Genomic DNA, 26693 nt, shown 5'->3' with positions numbered 1-26693 from the left:
TGCCTTCTTTAGCACTTTTCAGTGTCCATAGTCTTGTCATTCACTTTACTCAGAGGTGCTCACAATCTAATCCTACTATAGTCATAGCCCAATGTCCTGCCATATTATTATTATGTATGTATATAGCACTGACATCCTCTGCAGCACATTACAGAGTGCATAGTCCTGTCACTGACTGTCCTCAGAGGTGCTCACAATCTAATCCTACCATAGTCATAGCCCATTGTCCTACCATATTATTCTTATGCATTTATATAGCACTGACATCTTCTGCAGTACTTTACAGAGAACATAGTCATGTCACTGACTGTCCTCAGAGGAGGTCACAATCTAATCCTACCATAGTCATAGTCTAGTGTCCTACCATACCATCTTCTGCAGTACTTTACAGAGTACAAAGTCATGTCACTGACTGTCCTCAGAGGTGCTCACAATATAATCCTACCATAGTCATAGTCTAATGTCCTACCATATTATTATGCGTGCATGAAAAAAGGTCGCTGGGAAAAAAAGGCCCGACTTATTAACGAATTTGGCGCCAGGTATTAACGAAATTTGCAAACAAGAACCATCGTTGTCACGCTTTATTAACGATAATTACAGTTGCAAACACAAAATAGAAATAATAACGAATAAATATTAACGTTAAATGTTGTTACATGTTTTGTCAATACTGCTTAACCCAACCCTACCCTCACACAGAACCCTCCCCTGGTGTTGCCTAAAACTAACCACTCCCCTAGTGGCGCCTAACCCTAACCACCCCCCTGGTGGTGCCTAACTCTAACCACTCCCCCCAGTGTTGCCTAACCCTAACCACCCCCACCGGTGGTGCCTAACCCTAACCACCCCCACCGGTGGTGCCTAACCCTAACCACCCCCCTGGTGGTGCCTAACCATAACCACCCCCTGGTGGTGCCTAACCCTAACCACTCCCCCCAGTGTTGCCTAACCCTAACCACCCCCACCGGTGGTGCCTAACCCTAACCACCCCCCTGGTGGTGCCTAACCATAACCACCCCCTGGTGGTGCCTAACCCTAACCACTCCCTCTGCACAAACACCCTTTTACATATATTAATGATAATACCTTTGAAAACATAAAATTTGTAGTTATTAATGAAATAATATGACAAAAACTATAACGTTGTACACATCTTAAACGATAACTACCTCAAAAACTATAATGTTGTAATGTTATTAACAACATTTTTCATGGCGCCCTTTTTTATGGCTTTTTTTGCCGTATTAACGATAATTGCGACTTCCTGTCCCGGCAGGAAGTTTAAACAGTAGAGCGCTCTCTACTGTTTAAGCTTCCCCGGACGGGCAGTTCAATGAAGCAGCCGGTCCGGAACTCAGCGCGGAGAAGAAGCCGCGGGGACCGAGGGGGACTCGCGCCAACCGGATCAGGTAATGTATGCGGGGGGGGGGGGGGGTGTCAGCGGCAGCTTCACAGATTGTGATTGGTTTCATGCTGAAAGGCAGCCATACGATCCCTCTCTGATAACATTTGATCAGAGTGGGATCTATCTGTTGGTCGAATGATCTGATGGCAAATCGACCAGTGTATGGCTACCTTAAATGTCCTTCAAAGGAATTTACAATCTAATCCTTAAATTCGATTGGGGGAAGGGGGGAGGGGATTTAACTTATTTGTAAGAAAGTTTTTGAGAATATTCTATTTGGTGTGAGAATGTGAATTATGAGGTCTACAAACTATTCATTAATATTTTGCTTTTTAACTTCTTCTTTTTTTTTTTTTATGATGTTGGTTAAAAAACTCTCCAGAGCAGACAATGTAGAATGCCCCAAGAGAGGGAGAGTCAGGGGAAGTGACTTGAGCATGTTAGTAAATTAAAATGAAGTTATAGGAAGAAATTGTATTCACAAGATTGGGTTGTCTTGGAGTGGCTACCAAATAAGCATGTGGAGAAATTAGCCCACCTTATGCGATTACTGCAGGTTAGTACCACTGATATTTTAGAAAGTGGGTGGAGAATCTGAAAACACCTCATTTATAGCGCACACTCATTTCATTACCTCACATCGGCTGTTTCAAGATCTAAGTAGCACTGCATACTCTTTAAACTTCAGGAATCGCATTTCAGCTGTAGTGAAACACTTCTTCTTCTTTCACCAAATGAATATTGCAAAAATTAAGCACCTCATTCACTCAGAGGATCTTCCAATCCTAGTTCGCGCCTTTATCACATCACAGCTAGACTATTGAAATGCCCTCTAGGCAGGCTGTTCAAATAAAGACCCACTACCTGCAACTATTACAGAATGCCACCGCAAGGCTGTAAACAAGCCAACCCCGCCATTGCCACATAACACCAATCCTTTGTTCACCACACTGACTACCCATATAATGGAGAATCCTTTTCAAAACTGGCCCTGGATACCTGAAGGATTTGTTGCAACTGCATCACACATCCCATAACCTCAGATCAAAAAGATCCAATAACTTGACCACTCCCAGAGTCCAACAACAAAACCTTTGAATCCAGAGCTGTCTGCCATGCTGCCACGACCCTGTGGAATGCCTTGCCAAACTCAATAAAGACAGCTCCAACCCTGGAAAGCAGTGCTGGGCCGAAATTACGCATGAGCGTAATTACGCATCGTAATTCAATGTAAATTTACGCGTAAGCGTTACGCGTAACTTACGGTCTTACGCGTAATTATTTACGCGTAAGACCGTAAGTGGTATCGTAATTACACTGTCTACCGTAATTGCTAGGCATGCGTAATTTTACGAACACTTACGCGTAATTTTACGCGTAATTACTAACGTAAAATCTCCCATTTTCTAAGAGTAGCCAATCAGTCAACATCCTAAGCAACCAATAGTATCTTCTCCCGCCCTTCAGTATAAGCGTACGTTTTGACGCATACGAATGATATGTACGCAATAACTGTCACATTGACGGCTATTGCGTACATATCGTCCGCATGCGTACAAAAATACGCATTAATGGGTATTACGGCACTACGCGTAACATTGTAGTGTAAGCGCCTTCATTACGGTATCCTTACGCGTAATTGCGTAAGTTTACGCGTAATTACAGTGATGTACCGTAGATAATTTCCTACGCCGTAACCGTAATTGCGTAATGCGTAATAGCGTAAAATTACGCGTAATGATCCGTAAGCGTAGATTTTTCCATTACGACCAGCACTGCTGGAAAGGGTAAAATCAGAACTGAAAAGCCACCTGTTTAGTCTGTCATGATCACATAACGTTTCCCCCTGTACACATCACTGTGTACTGATCCAAGACAAGCTTATGTGCTTTGGGTCCTCAGGGAGAAAAGCGCTTTACAAATGTCTCATTGTTGTTGGTGTACTTTACTTTTTTTATATTCTATTTTTTGTATTATTATTGGTTGCCTCCCTTCTACAGTTTAACATACTTTTTGAGCAGGGGTAAAAATATCTGGCCTAAGCTATTTATGACCAAATTATATAGGTAGGCTGTGTTAGGTTGTTCTAGAGATGAACTAGCAATAAAAGCAACATTATAATGTCTACAGATCTCTCTAAAATCTTATTTTCAGTACTTAAAGTGAACCTCCAGACTAAAAATCGACTCAGCACAGCAGCACTGAAAAGGCTTGGTGTTTCTTTAACATTTTCACAGCATCAGAACTTTGTTTATCTTATACAAGCCTCATTTTTAGCTGCACAGAAGAAAACTGCCCAGGCATTTTTCCCCTGATGCTGTGCAAAGCATGATGGGATTTCTGATTTTGTTGTTCTCATTCTGCTGTTTTGGTGCAATTTATATTTTTTAAATTTTGAATTTAACATTTGAAGCCTAGCGTGTGCAGCTGGGAGGGGTAATCAGGACAGAGGACAGTTGGAACTGTGTCTCCTGCTCCCTGTCACCTCCTTTCAACCAAAAAGATGGCTGCCCCCATGACAAAGATGGCAGCCCCCAAGAATCACAAACATTTGCCTGTTCTTTTAAAACAGGGTGGGTAAAAAATTATATTACCTATCTATTCTAATTAACATAACTAATGTAACTTAATGACAGTATGTTTGTTTTAGCTGAAGTTCCTCTTTAACCATATCACTAAAAACATACAATATTTTAACTCTGTAACACTGTAGAATTCAGTGATTTTTTACACAGCCTATACAGAGAATACAACGATACAAATGGGTGCTAATGTTTAGGCCGTTGTTGTTAACATGCTACTTGTTTATTTAGTATGCTTAACATGCGGCAGAGATTAATGGTCCCCCACTAACCGATCGCAGCAATCGTTAGGTCAGTACAACCGCTATTTGTCAGCATGGGTTAATAAGACAGTGTATTTCCTTCTGCAGCTTTGGCCTGTGTTTTGGTTTGTTGTGTATTGGCTCTGTTACCTAATTAAGGCTCGCTTCTAAATTATGGATGAAAACAGAAGTCCCGGTTGCTAACATACGCAGATGGGGGATTCACTCCTCCCTACCGAGGTGCCTCTGCATTGTGTGGTTCCAGCTCTAGTACTGTATACGGCAGTGACAAATCTGTACTGAAAGTACACAAATGAGACCTGCTCTTAGTCACGTTCCATTTGCTAACTGGCAAATCTCTATTTCTTTAAAGGACAACTGTAACACTGTAAAACAAAAAAGTTAGGTACTTAACTAAGAGGAGGGAAGGCTCTAGACCCCTCTGAGCCCCCCCAATACTCATTGTGTCCCCTAGATTCCACCACTAGGCCCCCATTCAAATCTTTTGCTGGCTGCGTTTTTGGGTCTTCTCGATAGTACTTTGGTCTCCGAGTACTTTCCGAAGACAAGTGACTGAGTACTGTGCACGTGTAAGTCTGCCACAATACAGCCACCCGTCTTTGGAAGAACTCAGAGACCCTGTACATTTGTGGCCTTCTGAGGAGACCTGAAGGTCTATTCAAAATTACAGTTGAAAAGTGGAATGAGAGGGACTCAGTGGTGGAATTAGGGGATGCAGAGGAATGGGAAATCTCTAAGGGATCCAGAGTCTTTCCTACTCTTAGGTGAGTGTCTACATTTTTTTAACAGTGTTACAGGTGTCCTTTAAAGTGTACCTGTAAAGAAAAAATGGCAACGTTAGATACCTACCTCAGTAGAGAGAAACCTGTGGATAATTTAGAGGCTTCCCTTATCCTTCTTGACTTCCCCAATCTAGCGCTGGGACTGGGACCCTTTGAGCCTATACCACAGATGCTTGCCAAAATGGCCCATACCTGCACAGTAGCACAGAGCTGCTCATGCATGGCTTTTTCCTCCATGCATGAGTGGCCCCATGCTACTGCACAGGGGGCCGCCTGCTCAGTGCGACCACACTTCTACATGAAGAGGAACACAGCTGTGAGGAAGAAGAGGGTGCTGGGTGCGTTTGTGGGCTTCAGAAGGATTAGTGAAGCCTCTAGGTCACCCCCTACTGAGGTAAGTATCTATCTCATGCTTTATTTTTCTCACAAGTTTTAAATTATGAGGACCATCCAGAAAATAACAATTGTTATCTGCCACGCAAGGTATTCTCTCACGGTAATTTAACTTGCATCTCTAAGGGGGGAACTCTTCTCTCCCTCTTCTCTCCTGCACTGTTTGTCACATGACTGCAGAATGCCAGTAACTGATTTATTTTTTCCAGCAACACTAACATGAGACCTCCATCCCCAATTCCTCCAAGCTATAGGTTAGGAGTGTGATACTACTATAACAGAGGGATTGAAAACTTTGTAAAAATAGATGATAAATGCTGAAATAAAAATAAGTAATAAGGTCCCTAGGAGATAATTTTTTTGTTATTTTTTTATTTAAAGTAACTTTTTAGCACTCTGCAATTGAGAAAGTACAAAAAAGTAGGTGAAAAAGTACTGTCAAAAATTATTCTGGGTATTTTCTTGCTTGCGGCGGTTCAAAAGGCATTTTACTGAGAAGGGGCTTAATTCACTAAGACAAATAGCACGCCTTATCAAAGTTAGCACGCCTTATCAAAGTTAGCACGCCTTATCAGAGTAGCACAGCAAACTTATGCCTGCTAATTGGCAATGACGAGAGCTCCACCCGTCCTGCCCTAAGCCCCTGCGGGTTCGTAGCACTCGCTATGCTACTCTGATAAGGTGTGTTAACTTTGATAAGGCGTGCTAACTTTGATAAAGCATGCTATTTGTCTTAGGCTGCTTTCACAGTGGGACGTTACAGGCGCACGTTAGAGCAGCCAGTAGCGCAGCCCACCGCACAGTAATGAAAAATCAATGGGCTGTTCACAGTGCCCACGTTGCGTTACATAGTAACGCTGGACGTTCTGGGAAAGTTAGCTGCATTAGACTGCTTGCACATGCTCAGTGACTAGCCACATGGCTACTTAATATTCACTGCACTGTGCTGACATAACCTGGACTCATAGGGCCTGATTCACAAAGCGGTGATAACCCAGTTATCACGCCTAAAATACTTTAGGCGTGATAACCTTTGCACTAGCAGAGTTATCACCGCTTTGTGCTGGTGATCGCGCGCAAAGTCCCGCGCGCAAAACTTTGCGTGCGCGATCACGCAATTGCGCGCACAGTGCCCATAGGGTTTAATGGGCGCACTGCACCGTGCGCCGCGAGATTGGGTATGCAAAACTTTGCGCAAGTTTTTTTATTTTATCACGCCTAAACTGAGTTTAGGCGTGATAAAGGGCTTTTCACTGGCGTGCAAACACTTTGCACCGCTTTGTGAATCAGGCCCATAGTGTTGTCCGGATCATGAATGAATCGTTCATTTGATCCGGATCTTTTTTGTGAGTCGAATCATCCGGATAATCACAAGGAACGATTTGGTTCACAGTGGATGTCTGTCTGGAAGAAACAGGAACATACAGAATGCACAGTGCAGGGAAAGTCCTGTCCTGCTAGTCATTTCACCCCCAGTCAACTTCCCTAGTAAAATGATTCAAATGATTCGGTTCAAAGATCCGGATCTTTTCAATGATCCGATTCGAATCATCCGAATCCTTGAAAAGATCCGGACTTCCCATCACTATCCTGGAGCGGCTGTTCTATCAGTATAGATAGAACGAAAACAGCGCACCAAGAGCCGCATAACGCAGCTCAATCTGACGTCCAACTTCAACACCACCATGCGTTGCGTTAGGGGCACGTTATGCGATATTAACGATCCCTAAAATGCAATGTTTTGGTGGGAAAGTAGCCTTAGTGAATCAAGCACAAGATGTGATAATATCGGACAAAAGATGATTTAAATAAGGGTCAGGGGGCCAATACCTTTTCTGCTGAGTTTTCTTAATATGAGATATTTTCACATTTCATCAATAAAATACTTTTAAAACACCCACCAAGCAAAAAATTACTTTTATCTTCCCCTAATTTTTAGAAATGTTTCAATTGCTAAGTGCTGTAAAAGTTATTTTTTAGATAATGTTAGATTATCTATCTTTTTTAGACAAAAATCAAAATAATCTTCTTGGAGAAAACCCAATAAACAAGTCAATTGGATATTGGTCAGTGTGTCCAAAGTAAAATGTTTCCTTATTTGGTTAATCGAAAATGGTTGTTACTTTCCAAACAACCCTTGTACGTTGAAAATGAACTTGAGGTAAGAGACGTATCATTGTTAGGTTTGTTCCCTTTAAACGATACCGGTTGCCTGGCAGCCTTGCTGACCTTTCTGGCATCAGTAGTGTCTGAATAACACCAAAAACAAGCATGCAGAAGATCCAGCCACACTTCAGTCAGAGCACCTGATCTGCTGCATGACTTTTCAGGGTCTATGGCTAAAAGTGTTAGAGCAGGTATGTCAAACCGGTCCTACGAGGACCGAGGTCCTCACACATTTTTGATATGGTTCAAATGAATTGATGGGTCTGAATCAGGAAGGGTGTGGTCCATCAGGTAGAACACATTCCTCCCTTTCTCAGTCCATCCTAAACACTGGCATGGATCTGGCCCTCCAGGCCTGGAGTTCCACACCTGCGTATTAGAGGCAGAGGACCAGCAGGACAGCAGGGCAACCAGTATTGTTTCAAAGGAATTAAAAAATGTCCGCCTCCATGTGTCTCTCACTTTGGCTTCCCTTTAACAAACTGCAACATCTGTTTTTGTATTGTCTGTAGTGATGCAGTTTTATTTCTTTATGTCTTAAAGAGAATCTGTACTCTAAAATTCTTACAATAAAAAGCATACCATTCTATTTATTATGTTCTCCTGGGCCCCTCTGTGCTGTTTCTGCCACTCTCTGCTGCAATCCTGGCTTGTAATTGCCAGTTTTAGGCAATGTTTACAAACAAAAGACTGGCTTCTAACCAGAGTATCATAGGCTGAGAACTAGCTTACTGTGTGACTCATGCAGAGCTTGGAGGGGGTGTGTAAAGCTTCTGCCAATGACAAGCAGTGCTGCACATTCCACACATTCCAGCCTCAGCCCGACAGAGCCGACAGAGGAAAGGAGATAAGATTTATTACAGAGACAGTGCAAGTAGGAAAGGCTGCAGTAAGCCAGAGCACATTAGAACAGTAATAGGAACTTATAGGACAGAAGAAATAAGGCTCAAAATTTTGTTACAGAGTCTCTTTAAGGTTTCTAGATACTTATTTCCCCCATAATATGTCTATATTATTGGCTGTGCAAACCTAAGTTGCGAAATTCATTTTGTTCTCTCCAAGAGATTTCCGAACCCCCAGTGGAGGGGTCAGCGAGTTCCTTCTGAGCTGTTTCATCCTGTTTTTTTCTGGAACAACAAATTTCTGATGTATTTCTATCTGCACTGTTATATTGGCCTGTCTTTGGTCAGCGTCAAAACTAAAGTCTGATTGATGATGATCATCGTTCTCTTCCCAGGATGCAGTTCAAGAATAGAGGCTCGTGTCATGCCTCTGCTACCAGCCCAGGTGGCCAGATTAACCACATCGCCAGCAGTAACTTTCATGACTAGTTTGGCTGACCGCGCATCAGAGGGTAAGACCACAATTCTTTTCTAAGTATATATGCTAGTATGAAAGTGTTCATGTAGTTGTACTCCAGACAGGGCTGTTTTAGAAAGTAATTTGAGTTAACATTTGATGTGACCTCTCTTTGCCTTTAAAAGCACCAAATCTATGCACATTTTAAAAGTGACGCATGCTAATTTGGATGCGGCATAAACTGAAAAAAAAAGTTCAAAGGGTGTAGGAAATAGCGGTAGTAGAACAACAATACATTTACAGATATTGTACTACTTAATTGATATAGTGAAATATCGGTAACATTTGCTGATTTTTCACTTTGACCTAACCTTTCCCTATTCTCACACGGAACCCATCCCCTTTGGTGCCTAATCTTAACTCCCCTGGTGGTGCCTATCCATCCAGCGGTACCTAACCTTACTCCCTTGGTGGTGGGCAACTAACCTGAAACCCCTGCGGGCACCTTACATTGCCCCCCTGCGGGCAACTAACCTTAACCCCATCTAACCTTGAAGAGACACTGAAGTGAAAAAAAAAATATGATATAATGAATTGGTTGTGTACTATGAATAATTACTAGAAGATTAGCAGCAAATAAAATATTCTCATATTTTTATTTTCAGGTATATAGTGTGTTTTATAACATTGCATCATTCTCTAATATGTGCAGATAACACAACACTCTGCATTCAAAATGATTCTTTCAGAGCAGTCTGTGAACTATTGACCTCTCCTCTAGCAGATAAAAAGAAAACTGTTCACTTATAGTTGAGATAATACAAGTCAGAAGAAAGCCCTCTCCACGACTTTGAAAGTCGTAGAGATTAATGGCTTTTTTGCATAGAGATAACAACTGTAGTTTCTTAACTCTTCCTTTACTGGAAACAATTACACTGATGTATCTGATCTTAATGTTTTATTTCTTAGCTGTGCTACACATACAAATCATAATATCATAATTTTTTTTTCGCTTCAGTGTCTCTTTAAGGCTACTTGCACACTAAGCAGTTGCGTTTTAGGGGGCGTTATAGTCGCATAATGTGCCCCTAACGCAACGCATGGTGGTGCGGGAGAGGGCGTTAGAGTGAGCCGCGTTAGGCGGCTCTATCCGCATAAGGTCTCCCAGAGTGGCGCTGATTGGCGCGCGGACCACGTGATGCGGAGCGAGACTCTCCGCATCATGTGGTCCCGCCGGCCAATCAGCGGCCGCCAGTGCAGTGCATATTAAGTATCCATGTGCGCGGCTACTGTAGCAGCATCTCCCCGCCTCCTCTCCGCCCCCCACTGAGCATGTGCAAACAGTCTAATGCGGCTAAACCCGCTAAAACGCACAGCATGCTGCACTTTCACTACAACGTGCAGCGTTACATGTAACGCAACGTGGGCACTGTGAACAGCCCACTTGTGTTTCATTGCTGTGCGTTGGGGGAGTGTTACAGGCTGCACTAACGTGCACCTGTAACGTCCCACTGTGAAAGCAGCCTAAAGGGACACTGTAGGGGGGTAGGGGGAAAAGAGTTGAACTTAACTGGGGCTTCTAATGGTCCCCCGCAGATGTCCTGTGCCCGCGCAGCCACTCACCAATGCTCTGGTCCCTGCCTCTTGGTCACTTCTGGTGTTTCCGACTTTAAAGTCGGAAAACCCATGCGCCTGCGTGGCTGTGTCCTCTCTCCCGCTGATGTCGCCAGGAGCGTACTGCACAGGCGTAGACTGTACTGGGCCTGCACAATACACTCATGGTGACGTCAGTGGGCACGAGGGCATGACCACATAGATGCAGTGGTTTTCCGTCTTTAAAGTCGAAAATTCCAGAAGTGAACCGGAGGCGGGGACCAGAGCATCGGTGAGTGGCTGCGCAGGCACAGGACATCTGCGGGGGATCATTAGAAGCCCCAGGTAAGTTCAACTGTTTTTCCCCCTACCCACCTACAGTCGTCCTTTAAATCAGACCTCCACTCAGAACTTCCTTTCTGCTCTTAAAGATAAGCGACAGCAAATTAACCTTTAAAGGAAAACATTTCTTTGTTACAGCTGATACAAATTCTGCAATATTGCTGAGCTGACATAGCCGAGAGGTCACAGATGAGGGGGAATAAGACAGGCTAGACTCTCTAAATACATACAGGGTGCATTTCTCCATGTTTTCCTTCTGTCCTGTGCAAGAGTTCAGGTCCACTTAAACCTTCTCCCCCCTTCTGCGCCCCCCCCCTGACCCTAACCCTCCCACCCGGCAAATATTGGTGCCGCTGAATAGTGGGAGCTGGGGCCAGTGGGAAGTGTTGACATAGTGGATGGTCCATATTTGTCGCACCCCATTCATTTGTTTCCGAGTCCGACGATTCTCCCACGTACACAGTTGGTTAAAGTGTAACTGTCGGGCATAAAGTCAAAAATCAATTCTCTATTTTTATATGGTAAACAAATAATAAGTATGCTAACCAGGCAATCCAAAAGTTAAAATCACTATTACTTTTCTCCTCAATAGAATATCATGTACCAGGTCCCCTGGCTCTTCTTTGGTACATCTGCCGCAAAAGAGAAGTTGCAGTGCATGCTGGTTGTTTTTTTTTCCTCCCCTTTTCTCTGCATACATAACTAATGCAGCCTGATTGGATGAAGTTTCTTTCACTCCAGGTTTCCCCTCCCACACCTCTGTTCCTCTCTGATTGGCCAATATTTCTTGTGCTGAGAAGTTGAGAACGTGACTCAGCTGAAATCCGATCCATACAGATAAACCAGATCTGCAAAGTCACACAATGATTTGTGAGGGTGCAGCAGCTGCAGAGCTGTATGAGATAGAGATGGGAAGTTCGGATCTTTTCAATGATCCAGATGATTCGAATCGGATCATTGAAAAGATCCGGATCTTTGATCCGAATCTCGGATCATTTTACTACCGAAGCATTCGGGGGTGAAATGAACAGCAGGACAGGTCTTTGCCTGCTGTGAACAGGAGAAGGGGAGGGGGGTGGACACACAGAGAAGGGGAGAAGATGGACAGAGGGGAGAAGATGGACAGAGAAGGGAGGAGGGACGAGCAGAGAGCAGAAATGTTTGCTTGCACACAATACCCACATGCTGCAACCATTATGCTTTACATGTATTTCACCTATATGCTCATCTGTGTACTGAATGCAAACAATCCCCAAAGCATTCCCAGAAGTGAAGTGCAGCTGTTTAGAGCGAGTGCAGGAGGATCATATTGCACAGCAATCACAGTGCCTGCAAAGTTACTGAGCTGTGCTGAGCCAAAAGCTTCCAATGTGTTCACTGTGCACAACTACGGAACAGACAGCCTATAATCAGCAGCACATTATAGCCAGTATGTGTGCTCTACACATATCTGGCATTGGCACCGATGTCCCCTCTCTCTCATCTACCTGTCTCCCTGCAAGGCTGCCTCCCATCCAACAGAGCGATCCATCCCTGCTCTTCTTCCAGGACCCCGCTGCCCGCTGAGAGGGGGCGTGTCGCTCCTGGCCCCGCCCCTTTTGCAATCCGAATCACTCATTTGGATGATTCGGATGATTCGACTCACAAAATAGATTCGGATCAAAGATCCGAATCGTTCATGATCCGGACAACACTATTATGAGAGTGCCTGAAGACTGAGAGGGGGACATACATACAGTACATACATACACAATCAGGCAGAGGAGAGGAACCGAGTAAGGGAGGAAATGACATCAGGAATGGCTTCAGCCACAGGGATTATAAAATGGAAACTTACAGAAACAGGATCCTCTTTATTCACTATATAAAACTCACTGAAATCAAAACGTGGACTGTGCAATACATGTGTTATGTAAGCAGAGCAAGTATTTATCCACTAATAAATGTGTTTTTTTCTGAGATAGTATGGCTGACAGCTCCTCTTTAATGAACTTAGCAGGCAGGCTGTTACAGATATTAGGAGAAGTAACCACAGTTCTTTCGTGGATTTAGACCGTCGCCTTGGCTCAGGTCTCCATCGTTGACCTGGATCAGACTTTTTGACTTTTGCACCGATTGAACCAGCATTTCCATCACTCTGTATTCAACAGAGTAGCTTTACAAGTGCTTGGCGCTTAGTGAGAATATTAAAACTGAATTCTGACGTTTGAAATTGTTTTATATTATTAAATTAGCTCAATAGCAAGGAGTCGTTAGCTGCTAATTGCATTTAACTCTGCGTGGAATAAGCTCGTGTTTTTGCTGTATGGCTTTGCTAATGATGAGTATTAGTCCTGCCTGACAGGGTGAGTGCACACAGCTCGGAACCCACCGAGGCTGCTGGTTCCGACAGGAGTGGCTAATGGGCAATAATGACCTTTCAGGCACCAACCCAGCCTGTCTTCATTCTGTATTTACTACTGGAGGTTGCATCCTCAGATAGCACTTGTAATGTTAAAGAAAACCTTTGTTAGGCTAGGTTTACATTGGCACTGAAAATGGATCAACGCACATGTTAAAGGACATCAGAGATCAAAAAAGATGTGTTATGGAGTACATGCTTTTATTACTAATAATGGCATCCTTTTGCAAGCTGTGTCCTCCATTCCCTCCTGTTTGCCTCCTTTCATCTGTTATAAGTCCTGTTAGTAGACCCTGACTAGTACTAGACAGGACCTTTGAACCAGATGCATTAGTAGGTAGGTAGCCAGATATAGATGCCCCCTGTATAGGTAGCCAGTATAGTTGCCCCCAGGCCCAGTATAGGTAGCCAGTATAGTTGCCCCCAGGCCCAGTATAGGTAGCCAGTATAGTTGCCCCCAGTCCCAGTATAGGTAGCCAGTATAGTTGCCCCCAGGCCCAGAATAGGTAGCCAGTATAGTTGCCCCCAGGCCCAGGTTAGGTAGCCAGTATAGTTGCCCCCATGCCGAGTATGGGTAGCCAGTATAGTTGCCCCAGGCCCAGTATAGGTAGTCAGTATAGTTGCCCCCAGGCCCAGTATAGGTAGCCAGTATAGTTTCCCCCAGGCCCAGTATAGGTAGCCAGTATAGTTGCCCCCAGGCCCAGTATAGGTAGCCAGTAAAGTATAGTTGCCCCCCAGGCCCAGTATAGGTAGCCAGTATAGTTTCCCCCAGTCACAGTATAGGTAGCCAGTATAGTTTCCCCAGGCCCAGTATAGGTAGCCAGTATAGTTGCCCCCAGGCACAGTATAGGTAGCCAGTATAGTTGCCCCCATGCCCAGTATAGGTAGTCAGTATAGTTGCCCCAGGCCTAGTATAGGCAGCCAGTAAAGTATAGATGCCCCCAGGCCCAGTATAGGTAGCCAGTATAGTTGCCCCCAGGCCCAGTATAGGTAGCCAGTATAGTTGCCCCCAGGCCCAGTATAGGTAGCCAGTATAGTTGCCCCCGGGCCCAGTATAGGTAGCCAGTATAGTTGCCCCCAGTATAGGTAGCCAGTATAGTTGCCCCCATGCCCAGTATAGGTAGCCAGTATAGTTATCCCCAGGCCCAGTATAGGTAGCCAGTATAGTTGCCCCGGGCCCAGTATAAGTAGCCAGTATAGTTGCCCCCAGGCCCAGTATAGGTAGCCAGTATAGTTACCCCCAGGCCCAGTATAGGTAGCCAGTATAGTTGCCCCGGGCCCAGTATAAGTAGCCAGTATAGTTGCCCCCAGGCCCAGTATAGGTAGCCAGTATAGTTGCCCCCAGGGCCAGGTTAGGTAGCCAGTATAGTTGCCCCCAGTATAGGTAGCCAGTATAGTTGCCCCCATGCCCAGTATAGGTAGCCAGTATAGTTGCCCCCAGGCCCAGTATAGGTAGCCAGTATTGTTGCCCCCTTGCCCAGTATAGGTAGCCAGTATTGTTGCCCCCAGGCCCAGTATAGGTAGCCAGTATAGTTGCCCCCAGGCCCAGTATAAGTAGCCAAAATAGTTGCCCCCAAGCCCAGTATAAGTAGCCAGTATAGTTGCCCCCAGGCCCAGTATAGGTAGCCAGTATAGTTGCCCCCAAGCCCAGTATAGGTAGCCAGTATAGTTGCCCCCATGCCCAGTATAGGTAGCCAGTATAGTTGCCCCCAGGCCCAGTATAGGAAGCCAGTATAGTTGCCCCCATGCCCAGTATAGGTAGCCAGTATAGTTGCCCCCTTGCCCAGTATAAGTAGCCAAAATAGTTGCCCCCAAGCCCAGTATAAGTAGCCAGTATAGTTGCCCCCAGGCCCAGTATAAGTAGCCAGTATAGTTGCCCCCAAGCCCAGTATACACCTGGTAGGTATGGAGAGGGAACACAGGAGGAACATGCTGGCCAACGGCTGCCATTATAATTCAGATGATGTCTGGATAAGAGGGATGAAATTCCTGGATGGTACGAATTAGGATGGTTGGAAGTTTCCGATTCCATGGAAATTCCGATTTCCGTCAATCCCAATTACCTTTTTCCAATTCTGATTTTCGAGGAGTCTTTTTTTGGTCATTTTTTGCATTGTCTGATTGGCCAAACACTTCACAATTGCTGCTGCATTTCCTAATTGGTGTAATGTTTCCAAGTTCTGTAATTGGGCTAAAAAAATCGAGTAATGCGGTATTTCACAGAAATCCGTTTTCCATTTCCCGATTTCCGAGTCCTAATCAAAAATCCCGATTTCCAATCGGAAACGCAGAAATTTCATTTCCGTGGAATCCGTGCTTTGAAAAAGTTATTTTGTAAGATAAAACATAAGCGGGACACCAAGAGCCCAATATGGTAGTATTTACTGGTAGTAGAGGAAGAGATGATAGAGTAAATACAATATACTCACAAACACGGGTTACCTCTCAGGCAACCACTGATAATGCAGGTGGGGAGATTAGACCTCCCCACTCAGGGTTAAGAAGTCGCTCTCTGTAGATGTGAAAAACACCCCTCCACCAAGGGTGGACTTGTACAATGTTATAGGTATACAGAGGCTCTTGGCTGAATTACAGACCTGTTTGTATATGCTCCATTAATAATACCTGAAGAAGCGGGGTTAGTCCTGCGAAACGCATTGTATGATCTTTTGGAGTAAATAAACTGCTTTATTGATACTACTACATGATACTACATAATGTTATCTTGTATCTGCTTGGAGGAGGTAAGTCCACCACTGCCTCCTCTATTTTTAAACTTTTTAGATACTTTTATTCTTTTGGTACCTCTGTATACCTATAACTTTGAAAAAGTTACATAAGTTTAAACTGGATTATTATCTGGGTGTTTGGCTACCAGGGGAGCCATTGGCAAAGAGGATCTGCATCAGAGGAGTGGGAGGAAAAGTGATTGGAGATCTAAAAGTCTGTTTATTTGTGCGCAAATTGACGGTATAACACCATTACACTGTATTCAACATTTAGTTCCTGTTATTATTCTAGCAGATACATAATACAAATGACAGGAAACATACATTATATACAAGCAAAGATTTTGAGTATATTTACAAATGACATAAGCCGACCCGCATATAAGCCGAGGTACCCACTTTCCTCCCAGAAACCAGGAAAAAAGTCATTGACTCACGTATAAGCCCCCTCCACAGTATAGCGCCCTCCCCAGTAGCCAGATGTGCCCCCAGTACAAGTCAGCCTCTCTCCCCATAACCGGATGTGCCCCAAGGATGATACAGCTGTGTCTCGAGGCCCCACTAGATGGCGCCATAGATATGAAACACAGCGATTGCAAAACAGGAAGAATCCCCAATCACTGCACTGTTGACATGTTGCTTGCACGCTCTGTTCCACAAGCCAGAGGACACAGGTAGTCTAGAGCACCGCACCCTGCACACCATGTTGCAGGGTAAGGAGGGCACGGACACAGCAGGGAGCCAGCTGGAAAGAGCAGGATCACTAGTGCACAATCCTTATGCTCCTCTGCCAGTTACCTGCTCCACTGACTCGCATATAAGCCAAAGGGATAATTTTCAGCACAATTTTTGTGCTGAAATATTAGGCTTATACGCACGTATATAAGGTAATTGCCCTTGCTTGAACCGATTACATAAGACTTCAACGAAATTATTCTGAGTTCCTGACAATTCGAGTGCTATTTTTTTTTATCTCTCCCTAAAATTTGCATAGTTTTTCCTTGGCTTCCATTAATTAAATCTGCAATTTATGTTGATGAGAAAGATCTTCCTGACTCATTTGGTTCAGAGATGTAGAAGCCAGTTTCAATCTTTTATGAACACAGAGCTCGAAAACATCTCAGATAGCGGATGATTTTTTTTTTCTGGCCTCCGTTATGCAACTAATGAGTCCACCTTGAGCTAATTGCTCAGTCTATGACTTGTCTGGATGATTGTAAATGGTAATTAACATGGGAGAAGCAGTCTCATGATATCTGATCATCAGCAGCAGAAGAGGGATGATAAAAATGGCAACCGTGACCGTGATACAAAGTCTGGTGAGAGGTGTGTGGAAGAGAAGGGTGAAAATTAATGAAAAAATGCCTGTGTGCAATATATATGTTATTTACACATACACACACACACACACACACACACACACACACACACACACACACACAGTCTCACACACACACCACACACACACCACACACACACCACACACCACACACCACACACACACACACACACACACACACACACACACACACACACACACACACACACACACACACACACACGTCTAACAAATGTATTGTATCTATGCACTTCAACATAATAAACGTATGCAGAAGAATGACATTACTAGTTTGAGACCGGTTTCACACTGTAAACTGGCGGCAACAATGCGGTGCGTCACTTCCGCCATACCACATTTCTCCACCAGAAACAGGGCTCAGGGAACACTGCGTTATTACCCGGTGCTCCCTGTCTGGCCACCAGCCAAGGATGAAGTGAAGCATGCCGCAATGTTGCGTCTGAAAGTGTTTAAAAATCCCCACGTTGTCATAGGCTAAAATGCCTTCCGGGCCAACGCAGATCGCCGCTGCAAGTCGCTGCAGAAGCGATGCAGTAACGTAGTTCTAGACCAGCGTCAGGGATACAGCAAAAACATTACTTCCATCACATTGCACCATAACGTGGTAGTATCAGGCCTGTATTTACATTACAGGAGCCTATAGGCACAGATATCCTGGCACCTTAAACTTTAACCTCCAGAAACCCACAACCCCCCCCCCCTGAACCGCACCGCAAGTGTGCTTGCTGACCCAGCTTTGACTTCAAGGGGAACTGAAGAGAGAGGTATATGGAGGCTGTCATGTTTATTTCCTTTTAGACAATACCAGTTGCCTGGCAGCCGTGCTGATCCTCTGCCTCTAATACTATTAGCCATAGCCCCTGAACAAGCATGCAGCAGATCAGGTGTTTCAGTGGTTCAGACTTATAAGTCTGATCTGACAAGACTAGCTGCATGCTTGTTTCTGGTTTTAATCAGATACTACTGCAGAGAAATAGACCAGCAGGGCTGCCAGGCAACTGGTATTAATTAAAAGGAAATAAACATGACAGCCTCCATATACCTCTCTCTTCAGTTCCCCTTTCATCCTTATCAGTCATAGGTAGCTACAGGTGTCCCTTAGCATTAGGTAGCCAGCTAGTGGTGCCACCGACTGAAGGAAGATCTTGTCAGTGCAATGCCGAGAGCTGGGTGACTAAACTCTCATTATACTCTGCTCAGGACTCTGCATAGGGAAGGAGGGAGGTGCTAGGGGAGGGGAGTGAGCCGCCTTTCCTACATCAGGTGCCTGTAGGCGCGTGCCTACAGTGACTTCGGTAAATCCGGCCCTGGGTAGTATGAAAATCTCCACATAGACTTTCATTGCCGGCGGTTGGGTGCAGTAAAAATACCGCATCGCCCTGGTGTAAAAGGGCCCTTATATACTTCAAAGATGTCTAGATACATTTGATTTTGGGGCAGCACAGTGGTATAGAGGTTAGCACTGATGGCCCAAACTGTTCACCCGGCAAATAGTTCAAAGCGAATAACGTATGTTAGCGTCTATCAGGGATGAGCAGAAACTACGCCAGTGCGAATTTACGCATCTTAGTCCGCATCTACGCATCGTAGTTCGAAGGTGAAGTTTCAAAACTACGCTTCCGAATTTACGTGTAACGAAGTACCGCTACGCATAGCTTACGCCCACAATGCATAGTTAGCATGTGTCTACGAATACGTTACACGCGTCTAATTTTCCACATGCGATTGTATGCTTACAAATGTATGCATCGGAAAGGGGAATGTACGCATAGAAGAGTTCCCGGTATAAACATTTAAAGAGGAATTAATGCATAAAATTTTCTGCATACGGGCATAAGCATCCGCATACACTACGCTTCGCACTATGCGTAATTGCGTATTTTAATGCGTATTCTACGTAATGCATACAAAGCGAATATTTGATTGAGAAGCTGTAGTTTGGCGAAGCATAATTGCGTAAAACTACTCGTAGTTCCAGTGTAGCGAAGTTGGCTGCCTACGACCATCCCTGGCGTCTATTTACGAATATATGGTGTGTTTGATTCGCCCCCTATACATTATAATGGAGCCAAAAATTGACCCCCAACCCCAAAGTCAGCAGACACATTTTACACTGTGACTGGGGCTGCAGTGAAGGAGACTAAGGATTAGGGGCATAACAATAGGACCCTGCAAGGGATGCAGCTGCAGTGGGGCTGAGAAGTCGCAGGGGCCCCCATGGGGGGAGTTGTTTCTTTTCCCTATCTGAGAGACTGACAACTAAGGGCATGGAGAAAAAAAAACTTTCTGCTCTCTGCACAATTGTTCCAATGACTGCATCTGCTCAGCCACTAATAAGAAATAATACAAAGATTTGTAGACAGTCCCTATTCAGCGTGTAGCAGGCTCTTGTGTACAACGCCCGGCCCCCAACCTCTCTACCCCTCCCCAAGTGCTCTGTACTGTAGTGATACTGGAGGAGTCTGCAGAGCCAATATCTGCATGGGGAAAACACATGCAAGTATGCACTAGAAATTGTATAACATCGGTTCTCAGTTTACCTGTGCGGAAAGTGGGATCGGGGGAATTGGGGAAGGGGGGTGTTAGGGGGCCCCATCCAAAATTTTGCAGGGGGGACCAGTGATTTCTAGTTACGCCCCTGCTAGTAGGAACAGAGCTGCGCTGCTATTAGGGAAAGCGTTAATTAGGCCTGTGTTCTGTGTCCTCAGTGGAGTTTCTTGATGCTACACTACCAATTCACCATCTATATAACCCCAGAGCCATTCTAAAGGCTGTGTTTTGATTTTGTGATATTGCTGTTCAGTGTGTCCACACAGTGCCCTTTAGTTGTTGCTGACAGGTGCAGTCAGTGCTTAGTGTTACAGTAGTTCACCCTTCTAAGGGCTGTTTTTCTTGCTATTATTATATTGCAGTTCTGTGTGTCCAGTCCAGTGCACATGTTAGCTGCTGGAGACAGGTCTGCTGGTCCTAGTAGTGCACCGACCATAACCTAATAATCCTTCACCACTACTACTGGCATCTAGTACTTACTACTGCCCCTTGTATAATGCCTCAGTGCAGAATCAGTGTTTTTTCTTTTTGGGGGGGGGGGGGGGGGTCACGTCATTGTACTACCACAGCCTGACCATAGGAGCTGGAAAACCATTATCACCTGCACTCTCGCAAATAAGCGCACAAGCACGGCGGCCACTACACATCACTACACAAAGATTGCCGCTGAAAGGACTAACATTTATGTCCTGGATTTGCTCACCTGGCGTTATCACTAAAGCTCTTTGCGGTTGCTTGCAGTGCATTATACACAGAGTTTTGTCAGTCAGTGTGAACTGGGCATAACCCCTACACTACCTTATTACCGTGTACACAGGCTGCATGTTTTAAAGCACTTAATTCCACAAATTTAGGAATATACTATAATTTTTGCGTCAACTGCATCATTTTTGGTGGGACTTTTGCCATGGATCCCCCTCCGGCATGCCACGGTCCAGGTGTTAAGCCCTTTGACTTTACCATTGCTTTTGTGGCCAGAAACAGCCCCCATAGGTTTTAAAATGTGCCTTCTCATTGAAGCAACATCTGCATGAAAGTTGTATGTTCTCCCTGTGTCTGTGTGGGTTTCCTCCTGGCATTTCTTTTTCCTTTTACATCCCAAAAACATACAGATAAGTAAATTTGGCTTCTAACTAAATTGGCAGTAGACTAGGATGCATACATACACTACCCAAAACAGACATAGACATAGTGGTAGCTACCAAACCAAACCCTACCAAACACTAAATAATATTTTGGTGAATTACCTCATAAACAAGGAGAATAAAAAATAAATGAGTCACAATACAGCTCAAAGATCTGCATGTCCTATTGGTGCAAGAATGGCTTTGGCAATCCAGCAAGGCCAGCACAATAAAGAATCAGATGTTTAAGGCCTTCATACATAATGCGTCATATCCTGGTATCCGCCCCGCCTCTTCCCCAGTCACGGTGGCCATTGGTCACTACGAGACTGGCCACACACCCATGGGGTGACGCGTTACTGTGGAAATGGTTAACATGACACAGAGGTGACGCAGACACTGCAGTGCAATGCCACACGGTACGAGCCCCAGGTGGCAAGCATACCTCCCAACTTTTTAAGATCAGAAAGAGGGACACTTGAGCCACACCTCTGCCACACCTCTAACCACGCCCTCGGCACACACACATTTTCCTTCATATTAACATTTGAAAATAAGAAATGTACCAGTTTAAAGGATAAGAATCAAGTTTAGAGTTAACTAGACAGATATCCGGCAAGCATTTGCATTGGAGTCTATGGGTGCCACATTGCAACATTCTATTTAGATTATTGCGGTGGTGGTGCAAGACATTCGCAGATCAGTCGTAAAGCAGTGAAGTACTTCCTGTCTAACAGGAAGCATGTCAGTGTTAGGGAGGTGGAGCAATGAAAATCAACCTGTTAGAGTTGTCTCCACAGGGCGTGGGGATTAGGATGCGGTGCAGTGTGATTGTCCTGCCCCGGGCCCTCCTGCCATAAGGAAATAGCACTGCGCCATGCATGTAACAAGCCTTAATGTTCAACCCATCACCAAAAAGCCAACTTTTCAAAGGTAAACAGGTGGGGATGGTCAGAAATGCCAATCACCGATTCCGCAAATTTCCGTATTCCGATCTCTGAGGAGTCTTTTTTTTGGCCATTTTTTGCATTCTCTGATTGGCCAATTACTTCTGAGTTGACTCTGCATTCTCTGATTGGTCCAGTGCTTCCAAGTTCTGTGATTGGGCTAAAATTACCTATTTGGGCAGACACAGCTAATATGTAAACACTGGATGTTAACCCTTTCTCTGCTTCCATGAAAGCAGGAAGTAGACACACTTCAGATTTATTGCAGGAGTTTTGTAAGCTGAACAAAGAAATGTTTTCTTTAAAGAGAGCCCGAGGTGGGGAAATAAAAAAAACCCTAAAACCTAGGCTACCTGATCCGGGGGGCTGGGCGGAGCAGGTAGCCGCCATCCCCGCAGTTCTCTCTCTGCCACTCTCGTGGCCAGATATCCTTTATTTTCACTTTCGTGACCTCTGGGGTCACGACGCTGGAAAGAGACAGAGATTCTCTACCGGCGTGCAGTGAGGCCGGGGTACGGCAAGGGGCGTGGCCCTAGAGGCAGAGCTGTCCAATAGCAGCTGTGGAAAGCCTGCAGGAATGCCCCCAGTGGGTGTTTTGAGCAGGGAATCCCTCTCCTCCCATTACCCTGCGGAATAGCAACAATTATTGTTGCTAATCTCGGGGGGCTATAGCATGGAGGTGGGGGGGGGCAGCGAGCGGCGTAAGGGGGGGCAAAGAGGCATGTCATGAGGCAGGGAACATACCTCTGTGTCCCATCTGCACCCCTGCCGCACCGCCTCGGGTTCTCTTTAAAGGTTATTATGCTGTTGCTTATCTTTTAGAGCAGAGGGGACATTCTGAGTTCAGGTCCGATTTAAGCTTTAATTACTTTCATGCCCCACTGTAAAAAGTCCACTTTTAGCAAACACACACAGGGAAAATCCCTTCAAGAGGACCAAGTAAACTCCTTTGACTCCAAGCTTTAACCCATTAGCAGCTGCAATAGAGTTATCTCCTGAGATAAGTACACTGATTTTGTCCTCAGTCGGGAGAACCTGTTGTGCTGTAAATTCTTGGAATGCTTTGCTCTCTCTCTGCTAGCAGAAAATATAGAAACTGAAAGCATAAGTCCTCTGTTATTGTCTTACACTGCCCCCTAGTGACAAGAGGCCATAAATACACATTGCAGCACTACTAATTTGAAGCAAGGAAATGTAACAAATAAAAACAATTTGCTAAAAGAAAATTGGCCTGGATCACTTGCAAGCCTCTAAATAATTTGGCTGCTAAATGGCTAAAGGGACATTTTGGCTTTATTTAAACATAAGAATAGCCTTGGCACCATTCAGTGTCGTGACTCATCCTCAATAAAAGGTCCATTTGTGTCCCCTCTCTATTCCACCTAGCGTGAAGGCAAACCTATGACACGCACTTCCTACACACGAGCCGTGAAATTAGATGCTAATCATCTTTCCCGGTCTTTATTATCCATTCGGAAGCTGACACAAAACTTTTAACCAACTGCTGGTAACACTTAATGGCCCATTAGCAGGTCAGCAATCTCTCAATGCTAATTTTACGAGAGAAGCTGATAATGAGGGCTGCATTAGCCATGTTTGCACTATTAAACCGAGCAGAATCTATCTTTTCGGCTGGCCTAGAGCTGCAGAGGAGACCAGAAAAGGTTTTTATTGGTCTGAGCTCGTAATGTTTCCGTTTACTCAGTAGACCACGCGGGGCTACCTAACTGCTAAGTGTTAATGGTTATGCATGCTTGATAGGAAGAGTAAAACGTTATACGCACATTTCAGCCTGATGTATGGGAAATGAATAATAAGAATTCCCTTCTAGTGCTGTAAACATGGCAAAATGGCACCTACGGGTCAAGGATGTAAAAGGTGGCAGAAAGATCAAACTCAAATTTGTGTAATGTTACTGTTGGGCTGTTAGAAGGGCCATTGTGCCAAGTTCTCACTCTCTCTGAGTGTGTTGCTCACACCAAATATCAGTAAAGATCCAGCAAGTACTGCCCAGGAGAATTAGCAGGACATTTGTTTGGGTGCAGCATAGAGCACAATGCTAATTGTGACAATAGCAATGTTCTGGCCAGCATGCAATTTGGATGACTGAAGTGCCAGAATTCTATATAATAAAACAAGTGTCCCTGCGTCATCCTGTCCCTGTGTCCGTGCGTTTGTGCTACTGTGCATGTGCAGCACGGACAGCCATTGGAACAGGAGGATGGGACCAGGGAGCCGGGCAGGCGTGTGTGCAGGCGGATGGGTTTGCGTGCGGCGGGGGTGCGCGCACATGCACACTGACATGTGACAGTGGTGGCTGTGTGACAGAGACCTAGACCTTGATTCACAAAGCGGTGCTAACTGTTAGCACGCTTGTGAAAAGCCCTTTATCATGCCTAAACCTCATAGGCTCGCATTTAGCAACACTCGCGTTCAAAGTCCAGTGCGGAAAACTTTTCTCGCGTAAAGTCCAGAGCGTGCGAAATGTCGCACCTGATGCGCATAAAATCGCATTGGATGTGACCTAAACAGCGCATGGGTGTGACGTTAAGGTCGCATCCAATGCAATGTTATAGGCGCATCAGGTGCGCCGTGTTTCACGCGCACCGGACTTTGCACATGCAAAGTTTTGCGTGCAGGACTTTGTGTGCGATTTGTTTTTCAAAAAAGGTGCTAACCGACATAGCACCCTAGTTAGCACTTCTAAAGTGTCTAGGAGTGCTAACTAGGTTAGCACCGCTTTGTGATTCAGGCCCCTAGAGCCCATTTTTAAACGGGCTTAGGTCAACTAGTTTGTCTATAATATATTTCAACTTTGACTAATATCCATGGTATGAGTGAGTGGCAGATAAGAGGGTATATAGCGCCGGCGCAGTGATATCGGCATAGGTTGTGAGAGAGCACGCTCTATGCAGCCAAACTCCAGATATCAGCAGGGTTAAGAGCTGGGTGCCCAGGGTTCAGCTATTATGTAGCCGATGGTGGTGTTGTTCAGATCCTAGTTTCTTAATTCAAAGAACCTGCACTTCAGCACCAAAGCTAGTGGAGAAGGTCACAGAGTTGTGGTCCAAACAAGAAGAAGAAGGAACCATCGGAGCCCCATGAAGCACAGTGTTAAAGTGGACCCAAATTAAAAATACAAGATTACAGAAATAAAATCTATTTTCTAAATTATAATAATAAATAGCAGCCTTTTTTCAGCTGCATGATGACAAATATAAAATATTTTACATTTATTGGAGGAACCCCTCCCTTCCTTTCATATTGCCGGGACAGAATCCGGCAGACTGGTGGAGTAGGTGGTGTCCGGTAAAGGAGGAATTGCTAATGGCTGCCACCTGTATAACCCTAGTTATGAAAAGAGAAGGGTGAAAAGCATGCACTGAAATGCTCATAGGCTTGAAGGAGTGTTTATTTATCTTTGTATGTGTCAGAGTGGTGCAACTAAATACTTTTAATTAAAAAAAATGTTTGGTTTGGGTCCGCTTTAAAGAGAAACTCCGACCAAGAATTGAACTTTCTCCCAATCAGTAGCTGATACACCCTTTTACATGAGAAATGTATTCCTTTTCACAAACAGACCACCAGGGGGCGTTGTATGACTGATATTGTGGTGAAACCCCTCCCACAAGAAACTCTGAGGACCGAGGTACTCCTGGCAGTTTCCTGCCTGTAAACCTTGTTGCATTGTGGGAAATAGCTGTTTACAGCTGCTTCCAACTGCCAAAACAGCATGCAGCAGCTACATCACATGCCAACAGTAAAAATGTCACCATGTGATAAATGTCAGAATGTAAATCGGGGATTTAAAAGATTTTACAATGGACAAACACTGACTAAATCATTTATACATAATTATTGTAAAAATGAAGCACTCTTTTTTATTACATTATTTTCACTGGAGTTCCTCTTTAAGGTGAGAGGTAGGTTAGGTAAAGCGATAGCAGAATAATGGTAACTTTACCAATAGTCTATTATCAGAATGATTCAGCACCCTGTAGTAGAATATTAACAACGCTACCATTATTCTACCAGCTGCTACATCCTGCGCTCATGTTTCCAGGCTTTGTTTTGTTTTGTTTTTTGTATGTATGCAATTGGGGTCCCTATCAAAGAAGGGAAGGAGACCAGAGGAGTAAGGATAATTGTCTTCTACCCATAGGGTTGTTCAAACTCTGTGATGGGGGTTCTAGTTAGTGATGAGCGTAATGGCCTAATGACGATTATGCAAAATGTTTCGTTATTCGCACAAATATGGTTATGACTGTAATCAGAAATGTGTAATTTTGCATTTATGCGGAATTTCATAATAACTATCGTTTTTCATAATTATGATTGTTTTTATAATAGAAACAAATCGGAATTTCGTGATTAAGGGCTGGTTCAGATGGACGTTTGGAGGCGTTGGTGGGCTTTCAGCAGCGTTTGTGTTGCGTTTCGATGCGGTCGCCTTTTTTCTTCCCCTAGGGGGACATTAGCCGTCGCGGTTAACCGCTCCTGGAACTACATGTAGCTTCCAGGGGCTCCTTGAACGCCAGGGAAAAATCGGGACCCGAACGCCACGTTCGTGTAAACGAGCTTGAAAGCTTGGTACAAACGCTCCCATTCACTTGAATGGGAGCGTTTAACACCAAGCCCCGAACGCTGGCTGTAAACGCTCTGCAAGCGTCCGTCTGAACCAGCCCTAACTCAGAGATTCATCTGTTCTCAAAACTGTGTTCCAGTCCAGAGCCTCCTGATACAGTTAAAGTGAC

General features: G+C 44.6%; 1 protein-coding gene across 1 annotated transcript in view; it reads left to right on the top strand.

Moving 5' to 3' along the window:
- TCERG1L (transcription elongation regulator 1 like) overlaps positions 1–26693 on the top strand; it is a 301739-nt gene that overhangs the window by 172797 nt on the left and 102249 nt on the right. The window contains exon 5 of the mRNA XM_068255411.1: positions 8832–8948. Coding sequence (XP_068111512.1) covers positions 8832–8948 — 117 coding nt within the window. The remainder of the gene's footprint in view (positions 1–8831; positions 8949–26693) is intronic.

The sequence above is a fragment of the Hyperolius riggenbachi genome, chromosome 10, assembly GCF_040937935.1.
Source record: "Hyperolius riggenbachi isolate aHypRig1 chromosome 10, aHypRig1.pri, whole genome shotgun sequence".
Lineage (NCBI taxonomy): Eukaryota > Metazoa > Chordata > Amphibia > Anura > Hyperoliidae > Hyperolius > Hyperolius riggenbachi.
This window is presented reverse-complemented; position numbering and strand designations above follow the sequence as displayed.